Source organism: Chionomys nivalis, chromosome 24, assembly GCF_950005125.1.
Source record: "Chionomys nivalis chromosome 24, mChiNiv1.1, whole genome shotgun sequence".
NCBI classification, from domain to species: Eukaryota; Metazoa; Chordata; class Mammalia; order Rodentia; family Cricetidae; genus Chionomys; species Chionomys nivalis.
The window spans coordinates 8,728,983-8,753,559 of NC_080109.1; the positions used below are offsets into that span (position 1 = coordinate 8,728,983).

At 37.1% G+C, this 24,577-nt stretch overlaps 1 protein-coding gene across 1 annotated transcript in view; it reads left to right on the forward strand.

Annotated features, from left to right (window-relative positions):
• The window catches only part of Zbbx (zinc finger B-box domain containing), a 74,385-nt gene extending 51,169 nt beyond the window's left edge, over positions 1 to 23,216 (forward strand). Inside the window, exons 14-20 of the mRNA XM_057757120.1 lie at positions 85 to 87; positions 2,856 to 3,160; positions 7,396 to 7,549; positions 8,894 to 9,010; positions 15,729 to 15,986; positions 21,117 to 21,252; positions 22,906 to 23,216. Of these exons, the coding sequence (XP_057613103.1) occupies positions 85 to 87; positions 2,856 to 3,160; positions 7,396 to 7,549; positions 8,894 to 9,010; positions 15,729 to 15,986; positions 21,117 to 21,252; positions 22,906 to 23,005 (1,073 nt within the window). The 3' untranslated portion in view covers positions 23,006 to 23,216. The remainder of the gene's footprint in view (positions 1 to 84; positions 88 to 2,855; positions 3,161 to 7,395; positions 7,550 to 8,893; positions 9,011 to 15,728; positions 15,987 to 21,116; positions 21,253 to 22,905) is intronic.
• Positions 23,217 to 24,577: the final 1,361 nt, after the last annotated feature.

Sequence of the window (24,577 nt, forward strand, 5' to 3'; positions counted from 1 at the left end):
CAGGGAAGGGAGCAGAGAAAAATATAGATCTTAATAAAAATGAATTAAAAAAGAAAGCAGGTTGAGGAAGCCATGTGAAGCAAGCCAGTAAGCAGTCCCAGCTAAGGCCTCTGCATCAACTCCTGCCTCCAGGATTCTGCTGTTTGAGTTCCTGTCCTGACTTCCTTCAGTGATGAACATAATGTAGAAGTGTAAGACAAATAAGTCCCCCCCAAAAAAAAATAGCTCTCCATAAAAACATATGACGTGAAGTTTATGTGCAATAAATCCTTTGCCTAAGAAAATCATTCCATTTTTATTTCTGTGCTATCATTACTTCTAGCTCTCTTGAACTTTGTAGATCTGAACACTGTATAGATATTTTTCTGACTTTCCTGGCCTAAGTTTTAAGATCATTATCTACAGAGGCACACTGAAGTGCCCTGACTTGGTCATCAGATTTAATTTTCATATCTGTCCATCAATCTGTGTCACCTTGAAATGCCATCATCTTTTCCTGACTTCCTTTTATTAATCTATAATTTAGTTACTGGATGATTTTTTAAGCTTCTTTTCAGAGACTATATTTTATAAACCCAAGATTTTCAGGAAACCAGAAGAACTTGACGGATACCCAAGGGCATTCTTTAAAATAACTGATTTAAATCTAATAATAAGCTGACTGGCCAGCAGAAGGGGAAGAAGACTGGTGGTTTCCTGCCAGTCCTACTTCCCCTGACATTTTCCAACTGGCCTGACCAGTATGAACTACATGTACACATTGCAACTTAGTGCTGTGGACCCATATCTGGTTGTTATTGTCTCTAAGATAGAGTCACCTACCAGGTGGGTTTGAGAAAATTGTGAACATAAGTATCTGTGTATTAATTCATAGACATTGAGACATGTTTTTTGCTTTAAATGCTTTTGATTTACATCAAAATCGAGCAGAAAGTGCACAGCACCTCCATACTTCCTTTGCCCTTGCATCGTCTACACAGCTTCCCCGACTAGCAACATTCCACATCAAAATGCTGAGTAATATTCCCCTGTGCGAGTGAACTTCAATTTATTTAGTTTTTTAATTAACTATGAATACGCTGTTTCCAATGTTTGGCAACTATGAATATAGGCTCTACTAGATTCCATGTATGAGTTATCTTTCTGTGACTGTGATAAAATACCTTGACTCAACAATGATTGGGAATACAAGGTTTATTTTAGATTACATTACAGAACGTATAGAGTCCACTGTGTCAAAGAAAGCATGATAGGGGGATCCCCAGCTGTTAATGAAGCAGAATCATCAAATTTCATCTCTCTACAGGTAGCAGAGATGAAAAGCAAAAGGTGAGGTCAGACAATAAAAGCTCAAATCCCGCCCCTAGTGATGTGCTTTCTCCTCCAAGACTATCCCTTCCACAAGTTTTATAACCTTGCAGCCAAGCTGGAGAAAAAGTGTCCAAATGCATGAGCCTGTGGAGGGCAGCTCATATTCAAACCAAAACGTTTCTATCAGAGTAACCGAGAGATTTTGTATTTATTTCCTCATGAAAAGAAAATTCCTGTTTCTACAGTCATCACTAGCCTTTGATATTACTTCAATTTCCCTAGTGAAATCTGATAGTTAACATTTTTGATATATTTATTTATTACCGGTATATGATTTTGTTTATATGTGCATGCACATGTGTACATGTATGTGCATGTGTATTTGTATGTGTGTGTGTTGCTGGGATTTTAAACTAGATCTTTATATATCTGAGGTAAGCACTCTAATATATCTATTCCCTGTGTTATTTTCCTGACATATTTGTTCACATTTTTCTCATTTTAGTTTGTTTAGCTATTATAGAGTTTTAAGAGTTCTTTATTTTTGATAATATTCTTTGTCAGGTATAATATTTCCCCAAATGTTTTCCCTCATTTTCTGACTTCTGTTATTTATTTACAGTCTTTATTACATTATTAGTTACAGAGCATTATGAGAAGGTTTTCACCAGTAGTATTTTTCAGTCTTGCAATACATTATTGAAATTATCTGCATACTTTCCAAGATACAATACCATCATTTATTCTAATGAATCTGATATTTTTATATTTTGATCCAAGAAATAAGCATTATTTATTATTATTGCTGAGCTTTCACGGTTTTCCAGCTATCCTGACTTTCTTTTAGAAGTATATATCTAATCTATAAATTTATCTCATTTCTCATGATACTAATGATTTTATTAACTACAGCAGTGTGAAGGGGAGTTTTCATTTACTATGTATAATTGCAGAGTTATATAAATATTTGGTAATAACAGACAACATTTGGGGGCTACAATCTAGCATTTATACCATAGAAGTCTTGGTCAAAGTTTCTCATATTTTTCATAATCTAGCACCTTGCTCAGTGCTTTCCACCTGGAATTTACTTTAGTCATGCACAGGGTTTGATGGGAGGGTGTGACTAACTCTGCCCCCTAAATTTCACTTCAGGGTCTAATTGGTTGAGGTTTTCCTACACACTGACAGTTTTACAGGAGAGTGGTGATAATTCCACTCTTCCTCCCAGTGAAGACTAATAATGTAAATGAGGACATTCGAGTCAGGCATAACGTGGTGATGATTAATATTGCCTTGCTCATTTTGTGTCTTGGTAGACCAGATATCACTATTTTGCCCCTCACCGTTTTAAATCTACTTGACTTCCTTTTCCACAGATTTGTACTACATGGACCAAATAGGTAAAATATGGAAATATGTAAATAAATTTTGGTAAAATAAGATTTATAGGTTACAAAAATAACTCTGGACTTTTGTTAACAATTTAGTTAATTTATGTTTTTAATATATTAGGGTGTTATTAAATGTGTTTTCAACAACAGGCTCTTCAAATACAGATATTGGCAATAGTATGGAGTCTGGACTTTATTCTCATGAGCTCAAAAAAGTAGGAGAAACCAGCTCTTTTGAACAAAATGTAACAGAGAAAAATACAGACCCAGAAAACAACCAAAATTCTGGTGATTCCTACATGTCATTTTGGAGCAAGGATTCTAAGCCAACTGTAAATTTACATACATCCTTCATAGAGGGGAATTCATCTCAAGATACCAGCATATCCTTGGAAGGTAGCAATCTGAAAGAGAAGCCTAACTTTGAAGATTTAAAAACTACAAAGACACCACCGGTAAATAAATAATAGGTTTATTAATTTACAGTTTATAAGGATAATGTTGAGAAAATGATGTTTTTATATAGTACATACCAGAGTGTTATTTTCTACTGAAGTTAAAACGTGCTGTCTTATACTGTGATATTTAAAGCATGACTTGTATGGAAACAGACCCTATGGCCTTGCATCTGACAAAATCTCATAAGATGAATGTCTTTTTTTTTTTTTTTTTTTTTTTTTTTTTTTGAGAGAGAGAGGGTTTCTCTGTAGCTTTGGAGCCTATCCTGGAACTAGATCTTGTGTGCCAGGCTGGCCTCAGACTCACAGAAATCCACCTGCCTCTGCCTCCCGAGTGCTGGGTTTAAAGACAGGCGCCACCACTGCCTGCCTAGATAAAAGTCATTTTAACGAGCATTTTTCTATAACAAATGGTACAGAAATGGAACCACTACATATACATAATAAGAAATGGTTCTTTTTAAAACACAATTCACTTATAGAGTGTAATTCAGTCTAATATATATATTATATACATGGGTGTGTGTATGTGTGTGTAAACACACATTTGTATTATATATGTATATACACACATATGTGCATCAGTCCACTTATTGTTGGAAATACTATCAGTTAAGGTGCATAGAAAAGGACCACTGTCTATGATGCAGGTAAGGAAAGTCATGATTTCAGGATTGTGGCTAAGGAAGAAGTAGTGGAGCAAACAAAGTAGCTCACCTTTGCATTTATGCCTCTTCTTAAACTGTTTTGGAATGTCCATTGTAATTAGTAGAGGTCTATTGTAGCTGTAATTATTAGTACTAAATGCCTTGTAAATCACGTAAATCAACCCTTTTATAAGCCTTAAAATGTAAAGTCCGTTTATGCAACCTAAATAGAAACAATAACCAAAACACATGGGGGAACGAAACTCGAGTTCATGCTAATTCTGTTTGGTGTAGACTGGATTTTTTCGTGTGTGTGTGCACCGTCCTGTCAAAAAGGTAGTGCTTTTGAAATATAAAATTGGAACTGAGACTTCTTCAAAACCCCAGATTTTTGTACATTTTCTCAGATACTGTGGGATTTGGTACTAGGAGAATTAGCCACAGGTGGAACAAGATGAAAGAAACTGATCTGCACAGATCTGGGCCAGGTCTATAAAATATCTGACATGGGAATGGAACCTTAAAGCTATAATTTTTGCATAGGTCTGTATGTCCCTATCCAGTTGGGTGTACATTCTTGCCTGCAATTTCCAAACCGGGATATATGTACTAGTGTTGCTCATTCCTAGTAATGCCCTGATGTGTGTGTGTGGGTGTAAACTCAAATCCTTTCCCGAAGGACATCTCCACAAATTACCCAGCAGTTGTTTTGCCACAGAAGGTCTCACTTCAAATGAACTTGTCTTCCTACTGCCCCACTGAAGAAAGCAGTAGATAATGGTGTGGATTTCAGCAAGGAGAAAAAGCAAGAATTCATCTTTCCAATTTCCACAGGTCATTGTGAAGATCGTTTGACATGTCTGTTCATATAGGCGAGGAGTCTTGCACTTAGGGAATGCTAGCTGTGTGGGGGAAAATCTGACCTTATCTGTGCTTCAGAAAGCTCAGTCAAAAGTGGCTCAGGGAGCTGATATGGACTTTGTACTCTGACATCTAATGCATTTGTGAATAAAAAAATCCAGTTCTCAGAGCAAAATGTCTGGAGCCTTCTGACAGCATCCCTGATACCATAAAAGGTTCCCAGATGGTTGAAATCTTGGATCACTCCATTTTTTTTCTCTCTTTTCCTCTGTTTTTCAGTCTCCTCTTTTTTTTCCCAGAAAGGATCTCATATGTAAAGTTGAAAAACTAATTACTACAAAATGTGTACAGATGGTCTCTTACCATGGTTCTGTTTACAAATTATGCCTTTATTATTCCGTTAAAAGCATTACACATTTATTAGAGCCATATTTCAATTGTGAAGTTTAATTTTCATTGTCTTGGAATATTTAGTAAGATCCACAGAGACTTCTAGTTACTGTTGACATCTAGATAAAGTATAATTTTGAGAGCTCAGGTGTATTAAACCCATTTTCAGTGTAAAATACTTTTAAGCTCAAGTACAAGTTTTTTGGGGGGGTATAAAGCCACTGGGAGTAAAAAAAAATACATATTCCAAAAATGAAGGAAAGAAAGCAAAAATAAATCAATGAATCATGGACCTGGCACTAAAAGTAATGAAGACTCAATAATAAACTAAATTCAATGTATTTAGAAAGAAATAGTGATGATAAGAAAGAAATATTACAACAAGACTAGAAACTGTTAATAGTATAAAAAGATTAGTAAGACACAATTCTGGATGTACAGGCTGGAACAAAAAGTACAAAAATGTATATAGTTAATTGAAAGTCAGTTATCATTTTAAACTGTTATTATGTTGATATATTTTCAAATAATTCAAAACTTTGAAAAGAGACATAGATTATCAATCAATATGACTTATAAAAATTTAGTGTGAATAAATTTAATAATCTAAAGAGACAGATGCCATATGGTACGATTTACTTGTTTCTTCCAAAGTTCTGATGTTGGAAACTTTATCTGCATTGCAACAAGTATTAAAGTCAAGAGGTAGAGTGTACAAGCATTGATCACATCACGTGCGCATTTTCTTAGGATTGCCAGGTGGCTGTTGTTGGGGAAGTAGTTTTGTTATGTGACAGAGTTGTTATAACAGTAAGTTTGGTCTTCTCTTATTCTTTCCTTCCATCTTTCTCCGTGGAATGGTTGACGAAGAAGAATCTTAACAGATATAGACCCTAGTCCTTATACTTTTCAATATTTAAAATGAAAATAAATTCACTTTCTTTAAAAATGAGAGAGTCATATTATATAATGAAGACACAATGAACATTTGAACTAATGTTAAATGCATCTGCTTTTCTGCAGTTTTCCAATGAAACAAAGCAAGACTGTAGATCAATGTTAATAAATCACTAAGTGATTTATGTTCTATTCTAATCACTCAATCTGTTATGCAAACAAAAAGGAATAAAATTCCTTAATGACTTCATAAGACCAGTGTGCTTTTGATGGAGAAATTAGAAAATCACTGTTTTTCAGAGTATAAACTTAGAAATCAGAAAAAAAAAATGGTGAACCAATTATAGTAACTTATTTGTGAAAAGTCAATCAAATGGCTTTGAAGAACCCATATACTCAGTTGATATAATAAACCTAAATATACAAATATTTTCATTGAACAATAAAGTGCATTTTCCATTATCCTAATAAATGGCATTTTGAAAAAAAATACATAGTTTGTGGTAATTGTTACTTGTTTGCTCTTAGGATTCTTATTTTTTAAATAAATGATCTATCTATGTGTGCTGGTTACTCTTATGTCAACTAGACACAAATTAGAGTTATCTGATAGGAGGGAACCTCGATTGAGAAAATATCTCCTTAATATCTCACTGTAAGGCACTTTATTAGTGTGTGATGGGGGAGGAGTTGGGGCCCATCCCTAGGTTGACGGTCCTGTGTTTTATAAGAAAACAGGCCGAGTAAGCCATGAGCAGGAATCCAGTAAGGAGCAACCCTCCATGGCTTCTGCATCAGATTCTGTTCCTTGTGAGTCTAGTGAAGGACATCCCACATCAATTATACTTCATTTTTGAAACTATATTTTATAATAGTTATAATAGAGACACAAGTTCAGGGGCATATGTAAGAGTTTCCTCATTCCTGCATAATTTATGTGAAAATGAACTAAGACACTGATTTTCAACCCATGTGTTGAGACTCCCAGGGGGTCAAATGACTTTCCACAGGGATAGAATATCAGATATTTATATTACCATTTATTACAATAGCAAAATTACAGTTATGAAAGAGCAACAAAATTCATTTATGTGTGAGAGTCACCATAACATGAGAAACTGTCTCAAAGGGTTACAATATTAGGAGTATAGAAAACCATCGGACTAAAGGAAGAAAATAAAAGAATGAGAACAGAAAGAAAAAAATATGTTTTATTTTGTAAACTTTTTGGATTGACAACAACTTCTAGTTTATAATTCCAACTTTACATTGCTTGGATCCAATTGGATCTAAATATTGTATTGTTTTGTTTCTCTATTACACTGTGAAAGTTATTCTGTCTGAACTGGTGTCAAGATCATATTAAGTTGCTCAATGAATGAATGCATGACTTTGTTTCCATGAGCTAGAAAGTGAACTGTTAAATTTGTTCTCTAGCTGTTACAAGACATAGCCCTCAGAAAAAAACCTGTAAATGAACGGTATCAAGGACTTGAGAAGTTCTTTACAGTCGGTAAGAGTGAAAGACTCAGCTCCCTTCCTTCACCAAGCATACGAGGCAGCCATTCCTGTTCCACCATCACAGTCTCAGGTAAAATCTGCTCAGGAATTAAATGACCTTTGGGGCTACCCTACTCAAAAAGTAAGGAAGGGACAACAATAATGTAGGAGGGAGATCATGTTAAGAATTTAAAAGCATTGTTCATTTCAATGTCACAAAGTAGTAAATCTCCGAAGCACTTATCACCTGAGCAATATATAATGGCACTTTAAATTTTGTCTTAAAACGCAACATAAAAATATCAAAATCTCCTTAATTTCTAAGATTTACATGTAATTTGTTTTTTCTGAAATATTTGTATTGTCATTTATTGTTTTAAAACACAAATAACTTAAACTTGCTTTTTGACTTGTTAAGTGTACAACTCAGTGATACTGTTTACTTTCATAATGACATATAACATCAGTACCATTTGTCTTTAGAACACGTCTTATCTTATTAGATCTCATTAAACATAACTCATTAGCCTCTCATTAACCCCCAGCTAATACCATTCTTCAGTCTTCTTGTATTACTTTTTTTTATTCTGCTTAACTCATTCATATAAGTAGACCAGTATATTTTATTTAGTACAGTGTTCCAAGTTTTATCATGTGGAAGAATGTGAAAAAATTATATTTTATAAAATAAAGTGTAAAAAATATGATGAGACTATGTAAGTCACTATATATTTATTTATCTTTTATTTTATGTATGTCCCATACTTCTCAAACTCTAGGGGAAATAGTTGAAAAATCACTGTTAAAATATTGTGCTTATAAAGGAAAGCAACCCTTTCTTTTATGCTGCATTTGTTTAACTCTTGAAATTGTGTTACGTTATGTGTCTAAAATACCCTATTGGGCTAATAAAGAAGTGAACAGCCAATAGCTAAGCACGAGAAAGGATAGATGGGGTTGGGAGGCAAGGAGGATAAATAGGAGGAGAAATCTGGAAAGAGAAGATGAGGGAGCCAAAGGAGGAGGAGAGGATGACATCAGAGGCCAGCCACCCAGTGACACGGCAAGTTATGAAGTTAGAAGTAAAGAAAGGCCGGGAGGTGGTGGTGCACGCCTTTAATCCCAGCACTCGGGAGGCAGAGGCAGGCGGATCTCTGTGAGTTCGAGACCAGCCTGGTCTACAAGAGCTAGTTCCAGGAATGGCTCCAAAGCCACAGAGAAACCCTGTCTCGAAAAACCAAAAAAAAAAAAAAAAAAAGTGGTTCTTCTCAGGTTATGAGTGCGATGGTTGCAGCACATGAAGAAGAGCATTTTACGCTCCTTCTCCCCGTCCTCTGGCTTTAATATTCCGTCCAACTACATTCCCTGAACATTAAAGGTTGTGGACCTTACCTTATTTTATACTTTGTTCTATGTTATCATCTTCCTGTTTCAGAAGACAAAGTATGGATCCCAGACAGCAGCTTAAGTGAGCATGCTGGTGGTGCAGATGCCTTGCATGATCTGCCGAGTGCTGAAAATCCACTTCCAAATCTGCAACAGCAAAAGACAGGTACAATCAGTGGGAAAGCAGCAGTATCATGTTGCTGGCCTCCTCTGTTTGCTCGTTTGATTCTTGCCCAATTATTAGTCATCCGAAATGGTTTTTCTTTATACCCCACTCCAAAATCTAAAGGCAGAAAATCTAGCCAACAAATGAACTCATTATTTCTCTCAAAGACAGATTATATTGTTTAGCTATTTTCCACAGTAACATATTATGAATCATATTGCAAATATAGCTCAGAATATGGTATGTTTTGAGCAACCCTCAAAGAATATCCATACAAGTTCTTTACAGTTTTGCTGCTTTTATGCTTTATTTCATATGCTTTGCTTGATTCGTCCCGTTAAATAAAAATACATTCTTCTCTCATACAATTCATCCTGACCACATTTTACCCTGCTTTTACTCCTACAACTTCCCTCTTTTGCAGCTCTTCCAGATTCATTCCCCTCTGTTTCCCTTCAGAAAACAATAAGCCTTCAAGAGCCAACAACCAAATAGTCAAAATAAAATACAATTAGACAAGGCAAAAGCCCTCACACCAAAGTTTATAGGACGAAGCAACCCAACAGGAAGAAAGGAGTCCTAGGAGCAGACAAAAAAAAAAAAAAAAAAAAAAAAAAAAAAAAAAAAAAAAAGTGAAAAACTCACCTGCTCTCACAGTGAGGAGTCCTATAAAACACCAAGGTAACAGCCATAACACACACGCAGAGGACCTGGCAGAAACCCTTGCAGGCCAGGTGCTTGCTGCTTCAGTGTTTATAAGCCCATATGTGCCCTGCTTAATTCATTTAGTGGGACGTGTTCTCCTGGTGTCCTCCAGGACCTCTGATTTCTACTGTCTTTCTGCTTCCTGGTCCATAGGATTCTTCAAGTCCTGAGGAGAGAGACTTGAAAGAGACCTACAGATCTTGTGATTATCTCTACCCATTTGTGAAATCACTGAACTTTATTGAGGTTTCATTAGAACCAGGATCAATATCATTTGGACTTAAATCTAAGGTTCTATATTTTTACACTGGGCTCTTTCATTTTTAAAGATTATAATTACATTTATTTGCTTAGTGTGTTATACATACACAGTTATATATATTTTGGCTCTCTATTATAGTTATTTTCCTGCTGCATTTACCCCCAGTAGGGCTAGCATATTACTCTTATTCCATCATACATGCTAAAGTATATCTGCTTTATTCTGCATTTCATATGTAGTTGTAATATATAGCTAAAAGAAAAAAATCAAATCAGTTCAATACAGTTATGTGTAGCATGTTAGCACCATGTGAGGGTCTGGGGACAGAGGATGCGTGGGTTTTGTTCCTGGTCTCAGCAAGATTGCAATTCAGGAGGAATATTGGACAAGAATGCACATGCCTTTAATCCCAGCACTAGGGAGGTAGAGGCAGGTGAATCTCTGTGAGTTTGAGGCCAGGCTGGTCTACAAAGTGAGTTCTAGGACAGTCAGGACTGTACCACAGAGAAACCCTGACTCAAAAACTCCAAAAGAAAGAAAGAAAGGAAAGAAAGAAAGAAAGAAAGAAAGAAGGAAGAAAAGAAAAAATATTTTTCAAGACAAAAATTTAATTACATATAAGTTGTTCATATGTGTAAGATTTATATATCTTTTTTGCCCTAACTCCGTCAGCTAGCATTGATCCTTTCCATTTGAATTTGTGGTGGTTTCCTGTCAGATATAAAATTTTTCGTATCAAACTATCGATTTGTGATTAAAATATTTGGAGCTTTATAATTAGATGCCTATTGTCACATCAAATTGAAAAGCAGCCTCAAGTATTCTGTTTCCTGCCTCCTGAGCAGGGAGAAGGAACTGTGTTTTAAGTCCTATGTATTGTTGAAAATACATTTACACACATGCTGTGAGAACTCTTACTAAGACACATCTTCCTAAGTAAACAGCCAAATGCTTTTAGGTATCTGGGACAGCTCCATCAGTGAGGAACTTGGTATGAAACACCTTGAATGCAGCGCCTATCCTAGGCTAGCCACTTCCATTTTATCCCCAGTGGCTGGCAGTGGCTAGAAACTAAGCTTAGAGGTCATCCAGGAGTTCCCAGATGCCAGTGTCAACATCAACTAGAAAACATGTTATAATGCAAATTTGCTGATCTCATCATTAAAGATGCTGAGTTATACAGAATTAAGACACCTGATCATCCGCATCTGTCAGTCAATCTCTGCTGTGTTACTGTAGAATCTTCAAAAGTTCTCTTTTGAGAAAACTGCTAAATATAAGGACATACAAGTTAAATTATAGTATATTAGTTATAATAGTGGTGTGTGTGTGCGCATGCACTCATAGTATTATTTGGAAGAGATGATAAAATAGGTATGTCAGATATTAGAGATCATATGACATTTTAGTTGAGTCTTTAAATAATAACAGTAACCAGTAAGGGAGTTAGGAAATGGGTTCTGAACAGAGGTAGTGGCCTGAAATAAAATTAAATGCTCTTGGCAGTGAAGCAAGCTACAGAGATTTTTATACTCTGAACTAATGCCAGGGTAGGAATTTTAATTGCCAAAATGTCTTGAATATCTGCGAAGGTAAAATGTATAGAATACATACGTGTTTAGAGGCAAGCCTCTTCCTCATTCAGTCTTCCTCAAAAATTCCTGTGACTGTATGCAACACTGTGGGACATCTTCAGCAGGACCCTTAAGTCAAGTTGACTTGCTCTAGCTTCATCTATTCATTTGTAAACGCTGCCTACCTTCCCCTAAATGCAGCCCAAATTTAGCCACTTAAACTTTCATTTCTCCTACTGAGTGCTCTGTGGGTGTCTGTTTCTATCGCTTCCACCAAACACCATGACCTAAAAGCAAGTTGGATTGGAAAGGGCTTATTTGGTTTACACTTCCTTTTTGCTACTCTTCACTGAAGGAAGTCAGGACAAAAAGTCAAACAGGACAGGATCCTGGAGGCAGGAGCTGACGCAGAGGCCAGGGAGGGGAGCTGCTTACTGGCTTGCTTACACAGGCTTTCTCTGCCTGCTTTCTTGGAGAGCCCACAACCACCCACCCAGGATGGCACCACCCACAATGGACTGGGCCCTCCCACACTGATCGCTAATTAAAAAAATGCCTTACAGATGGATCTCATGGAGGCATTTTCTCAACTGAGGCTTCTTCCTCTCTGGTGACATTTGCTTGTGTCAAGCTGGCACACAAAACCAGCCAGTACCATGTTAAATTTTGGCATGTGCTCCAAAATGCCTTTTTTTTTACTCTTTGAAAAACTCTCCTAATATGATTAATTTTCTAACAAATTCTGTTTATAATAAATAAGTTGTTTATGCTTTCAGCCAGGAGATTAGTTTATATATTTTATAACTTATGGGGTTTATATTTTAAAATGAACAAAGGTTGTGATATTTAGTTGACTACAAGAATACTGCAGCTACCTGTGGACGGCAACACACACACACAAAACCTTCTTCCTGAGGAATAACTCCTACCTGATGTGCTCCCTCTGCTCTCCCCACTGCATCTCCTCCCAGCCTGGTCTCTCCCTGGCTCCTCTATGTTCTAAGGCAGATCACACGATTATTTTTAGCCTAGGGATGTGTTTCTCTCTTTCATACAGGATGCTTTGCAAACTCCCACTCCATCCTTAGATCCTCCTGGGGATGCTTTCAATCTCAGATCAGATGATGCCTCAGTGAGGTCTTTGAGGAAACCCTACATATTGTTGGTCCCCAAGTCCTTCACTTTCCTTCACTCTTCCTTCTCCTGGAAGCCATGGTATAACACGACTTACATTTCTCATGCATTCTTTCTTGGTAAGAAAGCAAATAGTAGCCTGTTTACTCTTTGGTGACTCCTCAGTGGTGAAGTCTGGTTCTGGTATTTTGGTGCAAATTGACATCAGGGACAATATCTGATTTGTTTTAGAATGTCTTGATTTGGATAGAGAATTTGGCAGATTTAGGAGTTAATAAATGATTTTTATCATTGAATTAAGTATTAATTCACTGCTTCTCAGAGTTGGATTGAATTTAAGACATTACACTAATCCTGTATTTTGAGGGTGAGATTTAGGTTATGTGTCAAATCACAAACTGATTTCTGACTCAGTGAGTAACATAATAAGTTTCTTAGCAACCTAGCTAAGTATTTCCCCCGTAACCCATGCTTACATGTTCCTAGAAATCTTAGAAAATATTTCTAGTTTTAATAGTAATGCTTTGAAATATGCAGAGTGACAAGTATTACAATTTTTAAAATGTAATTCATGGTTAAAGTATTGGGATCTTTGATAAAAATATTGTTACTAAAATGCTACCCAAGGAGGCTGGAGAACAGTTCAGTTGATAAATTACTTCCCATGCTTGCAGAGAGACATGAGTATAATTCTAGAGCTCATATAAAAGTCAGGGACAACAGAATATTCCTATATCCCTGACACTAGAGAAGGAGAAACAAGACGATCCCTGGAGCTAGCGTGGTCAGCCAGTCTAAGCTGAATCAGTTTGAGAAATACTGTCTCAAAAATATGAGTGGCTGAAGAAGGAATTTTATATGGACCCCTAGCCCCTGTACACCTGTACAGAAAGAAAAAATGCTACTCCAAAGCATATGCTATAATTGTGTCATCAAATTCTATGTTACACATAGAATAGCTGTAACATTATTTGATGATTGATTTATGTGTTATAACCTCATCAATAGTTTTGTGTCCAGTAGTCACTATGTTTTACCTTTTCATAGTTAGCCTAGTTACAATACTTAACATAGAGAATACAGTCAAACCATGACCACAGAGAATTTATTATATCTAGAATCTGACTGGAATCAATCAATATTAATCATGTTCTGATACTCCATTGCTGATGATTCTCCAGTTTCTCCAAAGGACAGATGTGTGTGTCTGTGTGTGTGTGTTTAGTAGGAGATGATAGCTTCAACTGCCATTTTTCATCAGTGGTATCTTTCATGTTGTGTTGAGTAGTAAATTTAAAATGTTCAAGAATAAAATTCTAAAGTGAATCATAAGTCTACCTCAAGGAAAATAAATAAAAAAATAAAGTCTCTATGTTTTAGTGACTTCAAACTCTAGTGGAGCATATTTTCAGCCGAAAGATGGTCTGTCCTCTTGCTCTGTGGTGAGCATATCTGATCTATCCCCTGGGTACATTTTCTTTCAATTGGGATCAATTAGCTCCAAATTCAGTGGTAAACAGATGCTGCTGAGAGCACCAGCCAGTGCAGTCCTGAGTTATCTGAAGGGCATCCATGGAATTTGATAGTTTTCTCACTTCCTTTTGTTGCTGTTGCTGCTGTTGTCAAAATATCAAGCCTTACTAATAACTTCTTCCTTTTATTTACTCTGTTTCAATAAGCAATATAAATTCTTTTACATTTTGCATTTGATGCAGCACCATAAAACAGAAGAAAGAACAATATTTCTTGAGAATCCGGGACGTTTGATTTCTGTAAAGAATTACTGCCGTACCTGCTGTTCTGCTGGGGGATGGCATAATTCTGGGTGAGGGGGCAGAGTGCTGCTTTCTGACTATGAATGACTTATTGAATCATTCCACATTCTATAAAGGGGAGACCACTTTTCAATTCTGATCATCAAAACATATTTCTTGAGGGCATTTTAACAAGAACGAACACACAGGCATAAGCCTGCTGATTAACTTTCTTTAAAACTTCCTTTATTTGCACTGTCGCGAAAGGGTCAGAGACTTAATTTATTCATAATTTCATTTAGCGAAATCATTTTAAAAACTGATTTCTGCAATATTCTTTAAAGTCAGTACCCTCTGTGTGTTATGGTGAGTTGTTATGAACTATTTACATGCTACAACCAGATGCTCATGAGAGTGTTCACATACTCACTATAGAATAAGAAGGGGAAGAACAAAGGAAGACAAACTGATTCTTAAGTTTATACAGGGTGACTTCTCTAGTTACCATTTTGCTTTTTACTTGTAAATTTCCCTTTGATTCTATATGGTTACATGTCAGTGTATCCTATCTTTCCCCTCTCCAAGGCAGTGCGGTATTTTTCTAGAATTTAAGGAACATGTAAGGGCATCCGGCTGTCGGGTGGACTGGAATGGAGAATGAATGCTGGGCTGCTATGAAGCTGGCTTATCGGATGGGCATTTTGTCTAAACTGCTGTAGATTAGATTCTCTTTTCCTGACTGAGTATTGAAAAATGACTCACCAGAGTTCTTTATGTCACTGTGAATGCAATTTGGGATTAATTAACTGTGGGTAGCTCAAATAAGTGACAGCCAAAGCCACCAGCATTATGGCATGCTTTGTGTCTAGGAGTGTAGTCATTTGTATTGTAAACATACAGTGGGCTGGTGCATGCTGGATGGTTAGGCAGTAAAGTGTGTGCCGTCTAAGCACTGGGTCCTGAGTTTGACCCCTAGATCCTGTGTAAAAATGTCAGGCATGCTGGTGTATGCTTTTTCTCCAGGGCAGGGAGCTGGGATGGTTATTGTAAGAACAACGGTGGTACTCACTGTCCAAACACTGAACCTTAGTTGGTAAACCTAAGCCAACGAGAGGATTTCACTCAAATGAGTTAGATGGTGTTCGTGATGATGATAACTCCAGTCTCCATCCAGAAGCACAAACATTTGTGTGTGTGTTAGCACATACACATGCATGAACACTAAATTAAACAAACGGGTACACACTTGGGCTCTTAAAGCAATTGTCTGCTTTCTTTTCTCATCGCAGGCCAGAAATCACAGAGACCTTCTACGGCGAACTTCCCTGTTTCCAGTTCTGCTAGCAAAGGCTCCAGCTCTCATTTGTCCTCTTATCCCCGATCAAGAAGTGTAGCTGCTCAACCCCTATCCAGAGCTGCTTCTGAAATTTCAGAAATTGAATACATAGATGTCACTGACCAGAACGAGCCTTTCCTAGATAACGCAGAAGATCAGCAAGCTTTAGACAGTTTGGAGAAAGAATTAAACACACTGAAAAACCTTGCAGGTAAATGATAGCCTTGACTTATGATGCTGTAAAAAACTGTTTTCTGCTTCTGTCTTTACATCTTGCTTTACAACAAGCAAATGAAGAACACATTTCCTTCCCATGTTTCTGTTTCCTTAGATATCCCCAATACCACACAAAAGTAGTCTTAAAATATATGCTTTCTTAACACACAGAAAAGCTAGTCCTTTTCAACCCATGTAATACTCAAAAAATATTTGACATAAGAACTCTTATACTTAGGGCCAGCATTTTGTGTTCAAGTATAAAGTCATTTGACAAAGACTGACAACTAGAATTTCATCCCAGGTAGAATTCCTCAAGTTTCTCTCTGACTTCCTTATGTGTGTAGTGGTATGTATATATGTGAATTCACCCACACAAATGAAATGTAATAAAAAACTAATTTAAAAGCAAAATCTTTTTGATCTTTCCTTCAAGTGCAATGAAGGGTTACTGTCTTTATCTTTGTGGAACTGTCTGTACAGCGACCTTGTGGGAAAATTGAGCTGTTAGAATTCTTGAAGCAGTCCTTTCCAACCTTACTGTTTTCAACAGAATACTGCCTGGTTAGCTATTTAAAATGGCCTTTATAGACCAGAAACAGTAGAAAATGGACAGTTTCTTCTAATTTTTGAGTACATTTGTTAACATTTAAGAACTGGATGAGGAAAAACTAGGAAACTGATAGTATTTCTGCTTTAGTTTTTATTTATTTTAATTCATCTCTAAAATAAAGATGAAGAATCATCTATTTGTTCACTTTATTAAATCCCGTGCTATTCTAGAGTATAGTAAATACATCTCAGTGAGTTATCACTTGTTATCTTGTCAAGATTTCCTTCTAGTTTGCTTCTTGGTCAAGATTCTGTGGATTAATTTCTCTGTCCTAACCCAAAGGCCTATTATAATGATGTTCTTGAAAATACCTGGCGTTGGAATGTCTTTTTAAATATTTCCTTATATATTGTGCGTGCTTGGGTATATGTATGATGAGGAGAGAAGGGGGAGGGGGAGTGTGTCATGACAAGGGTGGAGGTCAGAGGACAACCTTGCAAAGCCTCTTCTCTGGCTGCAGCTTTACATGGGTGCCCCAGCTCTGCCTCGGAGCCAGGCTTGCTCAGCAAATGCGCTACCTGGAGAGGCAGCTTGCTGGCCCACACACTGTGTCTGTTATGACTGACCACTTCATTGTACGTAGCTAATAGATCTGAGCTTTCTTTCCTTTGCACAACAGCAGACACTCACCATCTTCAGTCCCTGTGTTCCCATCGCAGTTCTGATTGTTTGAGCCTAATAGTCTTGCTGTTTTGTTTCCCAAAGGGAGGGCTATGTGGCTCTGTTACCTGATGTGGGTCCAGTTTAGAAACCCCTGAGAACTTTATATTTATCAGCTAGAATAGTAACATTTTGTCTCTTCTTTTAACCCTTCCACGGGGATTTCCTTGTCTCTGGATTCTACATCCTGTCTGTGACATGATCTGATGCTCTCTTACTTTACAGCCTCATCATTTCTTTCTCACACTTTGTTCCTGGAAGAATATGTTAAACATCCTTTGTTTAACTGTTTTATTAATTTTTAATTTTGTTCATACACGGTATTGTAATCACATTTTCTCTAAGCCCATGGCCTATCGCACCTCATAGCCTCGGTCACTCAGTGACGGGACTAGGATGATTCCGTTTCACTACTCTTAAAGTGGCAGCCTTTCTTTCTGACTACAGAATAAATTCCTTATTTCCAGAAAGAAAAAAATTCTGCTTTTGTATCTTAGAATTGGTTTCTGTTACAGTCTGCTTTCCCCTGCTGGGAACCTATTTCCTTTAGTTGAATCCACTTTTAACAATGTATTTCCAATATGTCCTTCAGTTACTTTATTATCTGAGCTTCTCCCAGTTGCTGTCTTCGAACAGAAAGTTCAAAAATCTGATTATTGTTCAGTTCACAAGACTGAATGTTTCAGCTAGTCTTCAGAATATGCCAGCATTTGGAAGAAGTAGGCTCTAATGTCAGTGAAAGAAGGGGCTTCCTACTGAGAATGGGGGCCAGCAGGCATAGAATGAGCTTTCTTTTTTATATCCTTTATATAGGCAGCCACCAGAAGGTGTGGCCCAGATTCAATTAAGGTCGATATTCCTATCTCAAATGATCCAATCAAGGAAAATCCCTCACAAGTGCACCCAGCTGCTTGAGTTTTAGCTAAATCCAGATGCAGCCAAGTTGAGAGCCAAGAATAACCAATATGGTTGCTTTGCAAGGTTTTTATTTTCACTTGTATTTGGTGTGCTTTTTTCATTGCTTTATAAATAATACCATTCAAAATTTCCCCCTTCTCCCCTCCTCCCATGTCCCTCTGCTCCCTCTTCCTCCTCCCCCTCCAGTCCTAAGAGAGGGCAGGGTACCCTGCCCTGTGGGAAGTCCAAAGACTTCCCCCCTCCAACCAAGCCTAGGTAGGTGTGCATTCAAACAGACTAGGATCCCAAAAAGCCAGTACATGCAGTAAAATCAATCCCAGTGCCATTATCATTGGCTTCTCAGTCAGCCATTGTCAGCCACATTCAGAGAGTCCAGTTTAATCACATGCTCATTCAGTCCCAGTCCAACTGACTTTGGTGAGCTCCCATTAGATCAGTCACACTGTCTCAGTGGGTGGACCAACCCTTCGCGGTCCTGACCTCCTTGCTCATCTTCTCCCTGCTTCTGCTCCTCATTTGGACCTTGGGAGCTCAGTCCAGGGCCCTGATGTGGGTCTCTGTCTCTATCTCCATCCATCACCATATTCAAGATATTCATCAGTATGGCTATGGAACAAGGCCAGTTTGGTGTGCTTTTTTGAAGCTTAAATTCTATCAGGATTTTAAAAACCAGTTTACTAATGATATCGCCTTCACTTTTTCTTTGACATCTTGAATTTTGCATGCAAATGGATGGAAATAGAAAACACTACCTGAGTGAGGTAACCCTGACCCAAAAAGATGAGCATGGTATGTACTCATTCATAAATGGTTTCTAGACATAAATAAAGGACATTGAGCCTATAATTCATGATCCTAGAGAAGCAAAATAAGGTGAACCCCCCCCCCAAAAAAAACCATATAGTTATCCTCCTGGATATTGGAAGTAGATAAGATTGCTGGGCAAAAATTGGGAACTTGGGGGTGGGGATGGGATGGGAGTAAGGGGAGACGGGGAGATAAAAGTATGAAGGGGAGGATGGGGAGAGCTTGGGAGAATGGGATGGTTGGGATGGAGGAAGGGTAGATATGGGAGCAGGGAAGTATATATCTTAATTAAGGGAGCCATTTTAGGGTTGGCAAGAGACTTGACACTAGAGGGGTTCCCGGGTGTCCATGGAGATGTCTTCAGCTAGTTTCTTGGGCAGCTGAGGAGAGGGAGCCTGAAATGGCCCGATCCTATAGCCATTCTTATGTTGGATCTTTGACATTAGTTTTGTTGTTGTAAAAGTAGTTTGTTTTGTTATTTCTTTTGTAGGCAAGAGATTTGTGTGGTATACTTTCAAGAACTTAAAGTATGTTTTCAGCCAAATTAATTTGTTTTTTTTGTTACTAGTTATACTATTGACAGGTCCTGTCTCCTCCAATTCTCTAGTGTCAGGTGTTAGGCATGTGGTGCAATGTGTGGCTTTCATTTAACATTTAATAAAGGCAGACTGGGGGAGAAGAGAATAGCTCAAACCTAAGAGTTAGACACTTGAGCTAAAGGAACTTGGGTCTAGTATCATTGTATAGTGAAAGACTATTTTGTGTGTGTGTCTCCTTTCTCATTTTCACAAGTGAGGGTGGTGATATTTCTTTTAAATATAAGCCAAACTTTTAGGAGTTTTGTTTCATAGTAAATCTTATCAAGAGTCCTCAAATATAAATGAGATTAGGTGACTCTGTCTGATTGCTTTGGGATTGTGAGGGAAGAACATAATCTCCAACTTAATTTATCTAAGTGTATCATAATTTGAAAATCACTGAGCTAAATAATTTTATGGAAGTTTCATTCTGTAAATATATTGAGGTCTATCTTTCAGTGGGAACAATGTAATTTAGTTTTGGTGGGGGAAATCTCCTTGCTCCAAAACTGAAAGTTACTATTAACTCTCAAAAGCTAACTATTTTTAAGTCTAGTGCTAGAATGTTGTTTGTTTAGTGTTTATTCCTTCCAACTAGGAAGTTAATTATCTGACACTTTTATAAACATGAAGAGACTAGCACCCAGTGAGGGTGATGATCTAAAGTCATCAAAATATGTTGTGGTAACTTAGATGGCTTAACGGGCTGGAATATAGTTCAGTTGGTAGAATGCTAACATATACAAAGCTCTGGATTCTAACTCTACTACCTCATAACAGTGGCTCACGTCTGTAACCACAGCACGCAACTAGTAGAGATAAGGGCATGTGAAGTCAACGTGATCCTTTGCTACATAATGAGTTAACCTAGCCTACCTAGACACTAAGTTACATCAATGTACGAAAGAATGAATTGAAATCTCTCATAGAAATATTTATTTCCATGTTGTATTTCAAGTAAAAGTTTGTATAAAGATGACTTAAGAGTTATCTGCTCCTCTCCCTCCTTCAAATACAAAAGATCACCTAACACTAAGAAGCCAGAAAAAAAGAAGAGCATTGCAGAACAAACAAGCACATAAATAATAAAGAATCTAAGGAGCAGACAAATTTACAAACTGCACAGTGATCTAGTGTTACAAGGGATTACTTTATTTCATTTGGAATTTTGTGAATGGTCAGGATATTTGACATATTTCACAAGCAGCACGTATATTCCAAAAATCATTATCATTATGATAACTTGACACCACACCTTTGTTTATTTCCCTTTCTCTTTTCCCTCCTTCCTTTTTCTTTTCTTTCCTTTTGGGGTTAGTTATTGGCCCCAGGGTTTTCCACATGTTACCCAAGCACTGTATCCCTTACTCTGTGCTCCCTGGAATCTCACCACCTGACAAGCATTAAGAAATCGATGGGTGGCAGCAAGTCTGTGCCGACCATCTTTGTGTGCTGCTTGTCATTCATCCTGGGTAAATTCCAGCACCATACGATGTTCACATGTTTCTTGAATATACGTGCTAGTGACATATGGAAACACATGTTTCAGATCCTTCAGAAAAACCTCAGAATCTACTCTCAGAAGAGTTACCAGCCTTCACCCGCTATTCTCTGGATTTCAATCAGATGTCCGAAGACCTCCTGGAGATGCCTTGTGATGATAACAACTGTGAAACTGAGATCAGGTAAGTAATCCTAGACCTTCCCACAGACTGATGGCACATAAGAGGTTAGATGAGCTCCAATCAGTTTTCTTTACTATAAAAGAATATTTGCTCAAATATGTGAAATTTATAACCATTTTTATTTTATTTGTTTGGATCTTGTGCTGACCAAGTATTGTGATTTAGTAAAAGACTTATAAAATTGTTACTTTAATTGGAAGACATTTCTCTGCTATGTAGTGTGGGTCATTAAAAGGGGACAAAGCAATAACCTCCCCCCCCCAGGATTATATTGAAAGGAAGATGTCTTGCTTGAATTAATTAGTATAATAAATTTCCATAGTTCACATTAATAGAATCTTACCCAATGTAAAGATTAAAGACTAGAATATTGATTGAGAAGTTTTCCCTTTAAAATTGACTCTAGAATTTCAATTTGCATAACTTTACTCTTCTTTGCAAATGGGAATCACTTTAAAAAGATATAGAGGTCAACTTGACACATGTTCAACAAAGCAATGAGTTTGGCACTGGAAATTTTGAAGGAGGAACTTTCTTTTGAAATAAGAAAATGAATTCAAAATAAAGATCCGTTAAATATAAGTCCCTAGGATTGGCTTGCAGTCTACTGTTCAACTCTAAGGGAATTAAGAGTATGTAACTATGTCTTTCTGAAAGAGAAAAGCTTTGCCTGAGCTCTTGAACTTTTTGCATGTCAATATAAATAACACTTTAAAAATGAATAGCATAGAAGTAGTTTTCCCCATAAAATGTTATTAAAACCCAACTAAGTCTATATGTGTTTTCATAATCATTTCGCAAAAGAAATTTAATACTAAAAATACAGAGGGATGCATGATATAATGCTGGATGTACAACTAAAAGGATCACACAATAACCACCTGGAAGCCCTTGTAGTCTCTTCCCAACTGGTTCACAGGTGAGTAAGGAATTGTTAATTGAGCCTGCTGTGGATTTAATAAAATTGTCTGTAAAGATGTCGTGTCTATCAGAGAATGAACATTTTCACACTTGCTTGCATACATGGGCTGGAAATCCTGGTAACTTTGGACCCAATTATTTGAGTAATACAGAAAATTTTGTTCTCACAAGCTATGTTTGTTTCTAAACCACAGACACTCATGTGTTAGAACTTTGGGCAGTCCACATCTTTCTACAGATAAAATACAAAACAAAACAAACTGAACAAGAACCAAAAACAGGCAAGTAATTAGTGTCATTGAATTTTAGCTTTGGTTGATCGTAGTGACTATCCATATAGTTTTAATTTACTGTACACAAGGGAGTGATTTATCTGAATGTCTATTCATTGGGATTCTTTTAAGCAGCCAATATTATGATGAATGTTCTTAATGATGACCCCGAGGCTCTGCAGGTTTTAGAAGTTTCTTCTAAATCATGAGGGAAGGGCACTACTGGAGCCCCTAAATATCCTCCCCCTTTGCTACAGTTGTAGTTTGGTTTCCTGGAAGTGAGGCGATAATGAGAATTTCTCATTATGAGGAGACTTAGTATATCCTAGGTGCATGAAACCTTACTTCCCCATTCAGCCTGCTTCCGATGGCTTCAGCATAGGTAGTATTGATTAGAAGACAAATGGAAGATGAAACTTGGTGCCATATGCTGTGTACTGATCATCTTGTGCATTTTCAGCACTTCTGGAAGAAATACCGAAATGCAGTCTTTGATGTCACTTGGTGATTACAGTACAGATGAGGACGAGGACGATTTCCTTGACAAGCAACATGGGTGAAGGATGTATAACAGATCGTTACTTCTCCACTTTGTACCCAGAATAAACGAAACAACTGAGTGACTAATGTGTCCAGGTGTTGGAGATTATTAGTGGCTCAAATATTTTCAAGCTTGGAAACAAAGAAGGATTAACGACAGTAAAAGTGGCAGATTCTTTTCTTCCAGATGACATATTGTATGTCAAACACTCATCTATATTGCAGACCACACTGGTAATGGGTAAATTTATGTCAATGAAACTTACCTTAGAACAGAAAACTATTGGGTTTAAGCTAATGAATGTTTCTTATGTAATTATATTTGATAATTACATCAAAAGAGAATATTCTCTATGGCCATATCAGCACGGCATCATCAACTCACTTAAAATTACAGTGCTTTTACCTGTGAATTGTTTTTGAATACTGAGTAATGGCCAGCTTCTAAAGTTCCTCTTAAGGGAAACTGGTAGAGTTGACGCAAAGGGGAATAATAAGATATAAAATAAAGTGGATATAATATTTCTTTTAGTTCAGTACATTTTTTAAAAAAAGATCTCAAGGTGGACTGAGAAGCCAATGATAATGACACCGGATTTTGATTCTACTGCATGTACTGGCTTTTTGGGAGCCTAGTCTGTTTGGATGCTCACCTTCCTAGACCTGGATGGAGTGGGGGAGGCTTGGACTTCCCACAGGGCAGGGCACCCTGACTGCTCTTAGGACTGGAGAGTGAGCGGAAAGGGGAGTGGGGGGAGAGGGAGGGAAATGGGAGGATTGGAGGAGGTGGAAATTTATTATTATTATTATTATTATTATTAAAAATTTTCACCTCCTCCCCTCCTCCTTTATTCCTATTATTCATAGATTTTTATCTTTTGTAATGTTACAGATTTCCTCTCTGTTTTGTGCTTGGAAGTTTTTATACTTAACACTTTGTTTGAGAGAGTTATATATACTTCTATCTTGTCCTCAATGCCTGAGATTTTCTCTTCCATCTCTTGTATTCTCTTGGTGACACATGCGTCTGAGTTTCTTATTTATAATCCTAAAACTTTTATTTTCATATTTCCTTAAGTTTGGATCTTCTTATTTGATTTTATTTCTACATCAATGTCTTGAATTGTTTTATTATTTCCTTCAACTGCTTATTTGCCTTTTCATAGATTTTTTCAAGGGGCTTATTCATTGCTCTTTGAGGATCTCTATCATATTCATAAAGACATCATCATGAAGGCCCTTCTCCTATGCTTCAAAGATGTTGCATTTCTCAGGGTCTACAGTAATAAGACTGATAGGCTCTATAGAAGACATGTTTTTCTGTCTGTTATTGATTATGTTTTTAATGCTGGAGTCTTGGCATTTGCATTTACGATTATTGTCATTCTTTGTATTAATATGTGGTCTTAAATTTGTTGGATTTATGTTTTATTCATTGATTTCTGTTGCCTGCTCTCATTCTTGTGGAGTGTGTTTGCTGTGTATAGCCTGATAGGGCATTCTTCTGGGTTTATGCCAGGCATGGCTACTGGAGTTTTCTGATTAGAATTTGTATTGAGAACTAATTTTTTGTTTGTTTTTGTTTTTGTTTG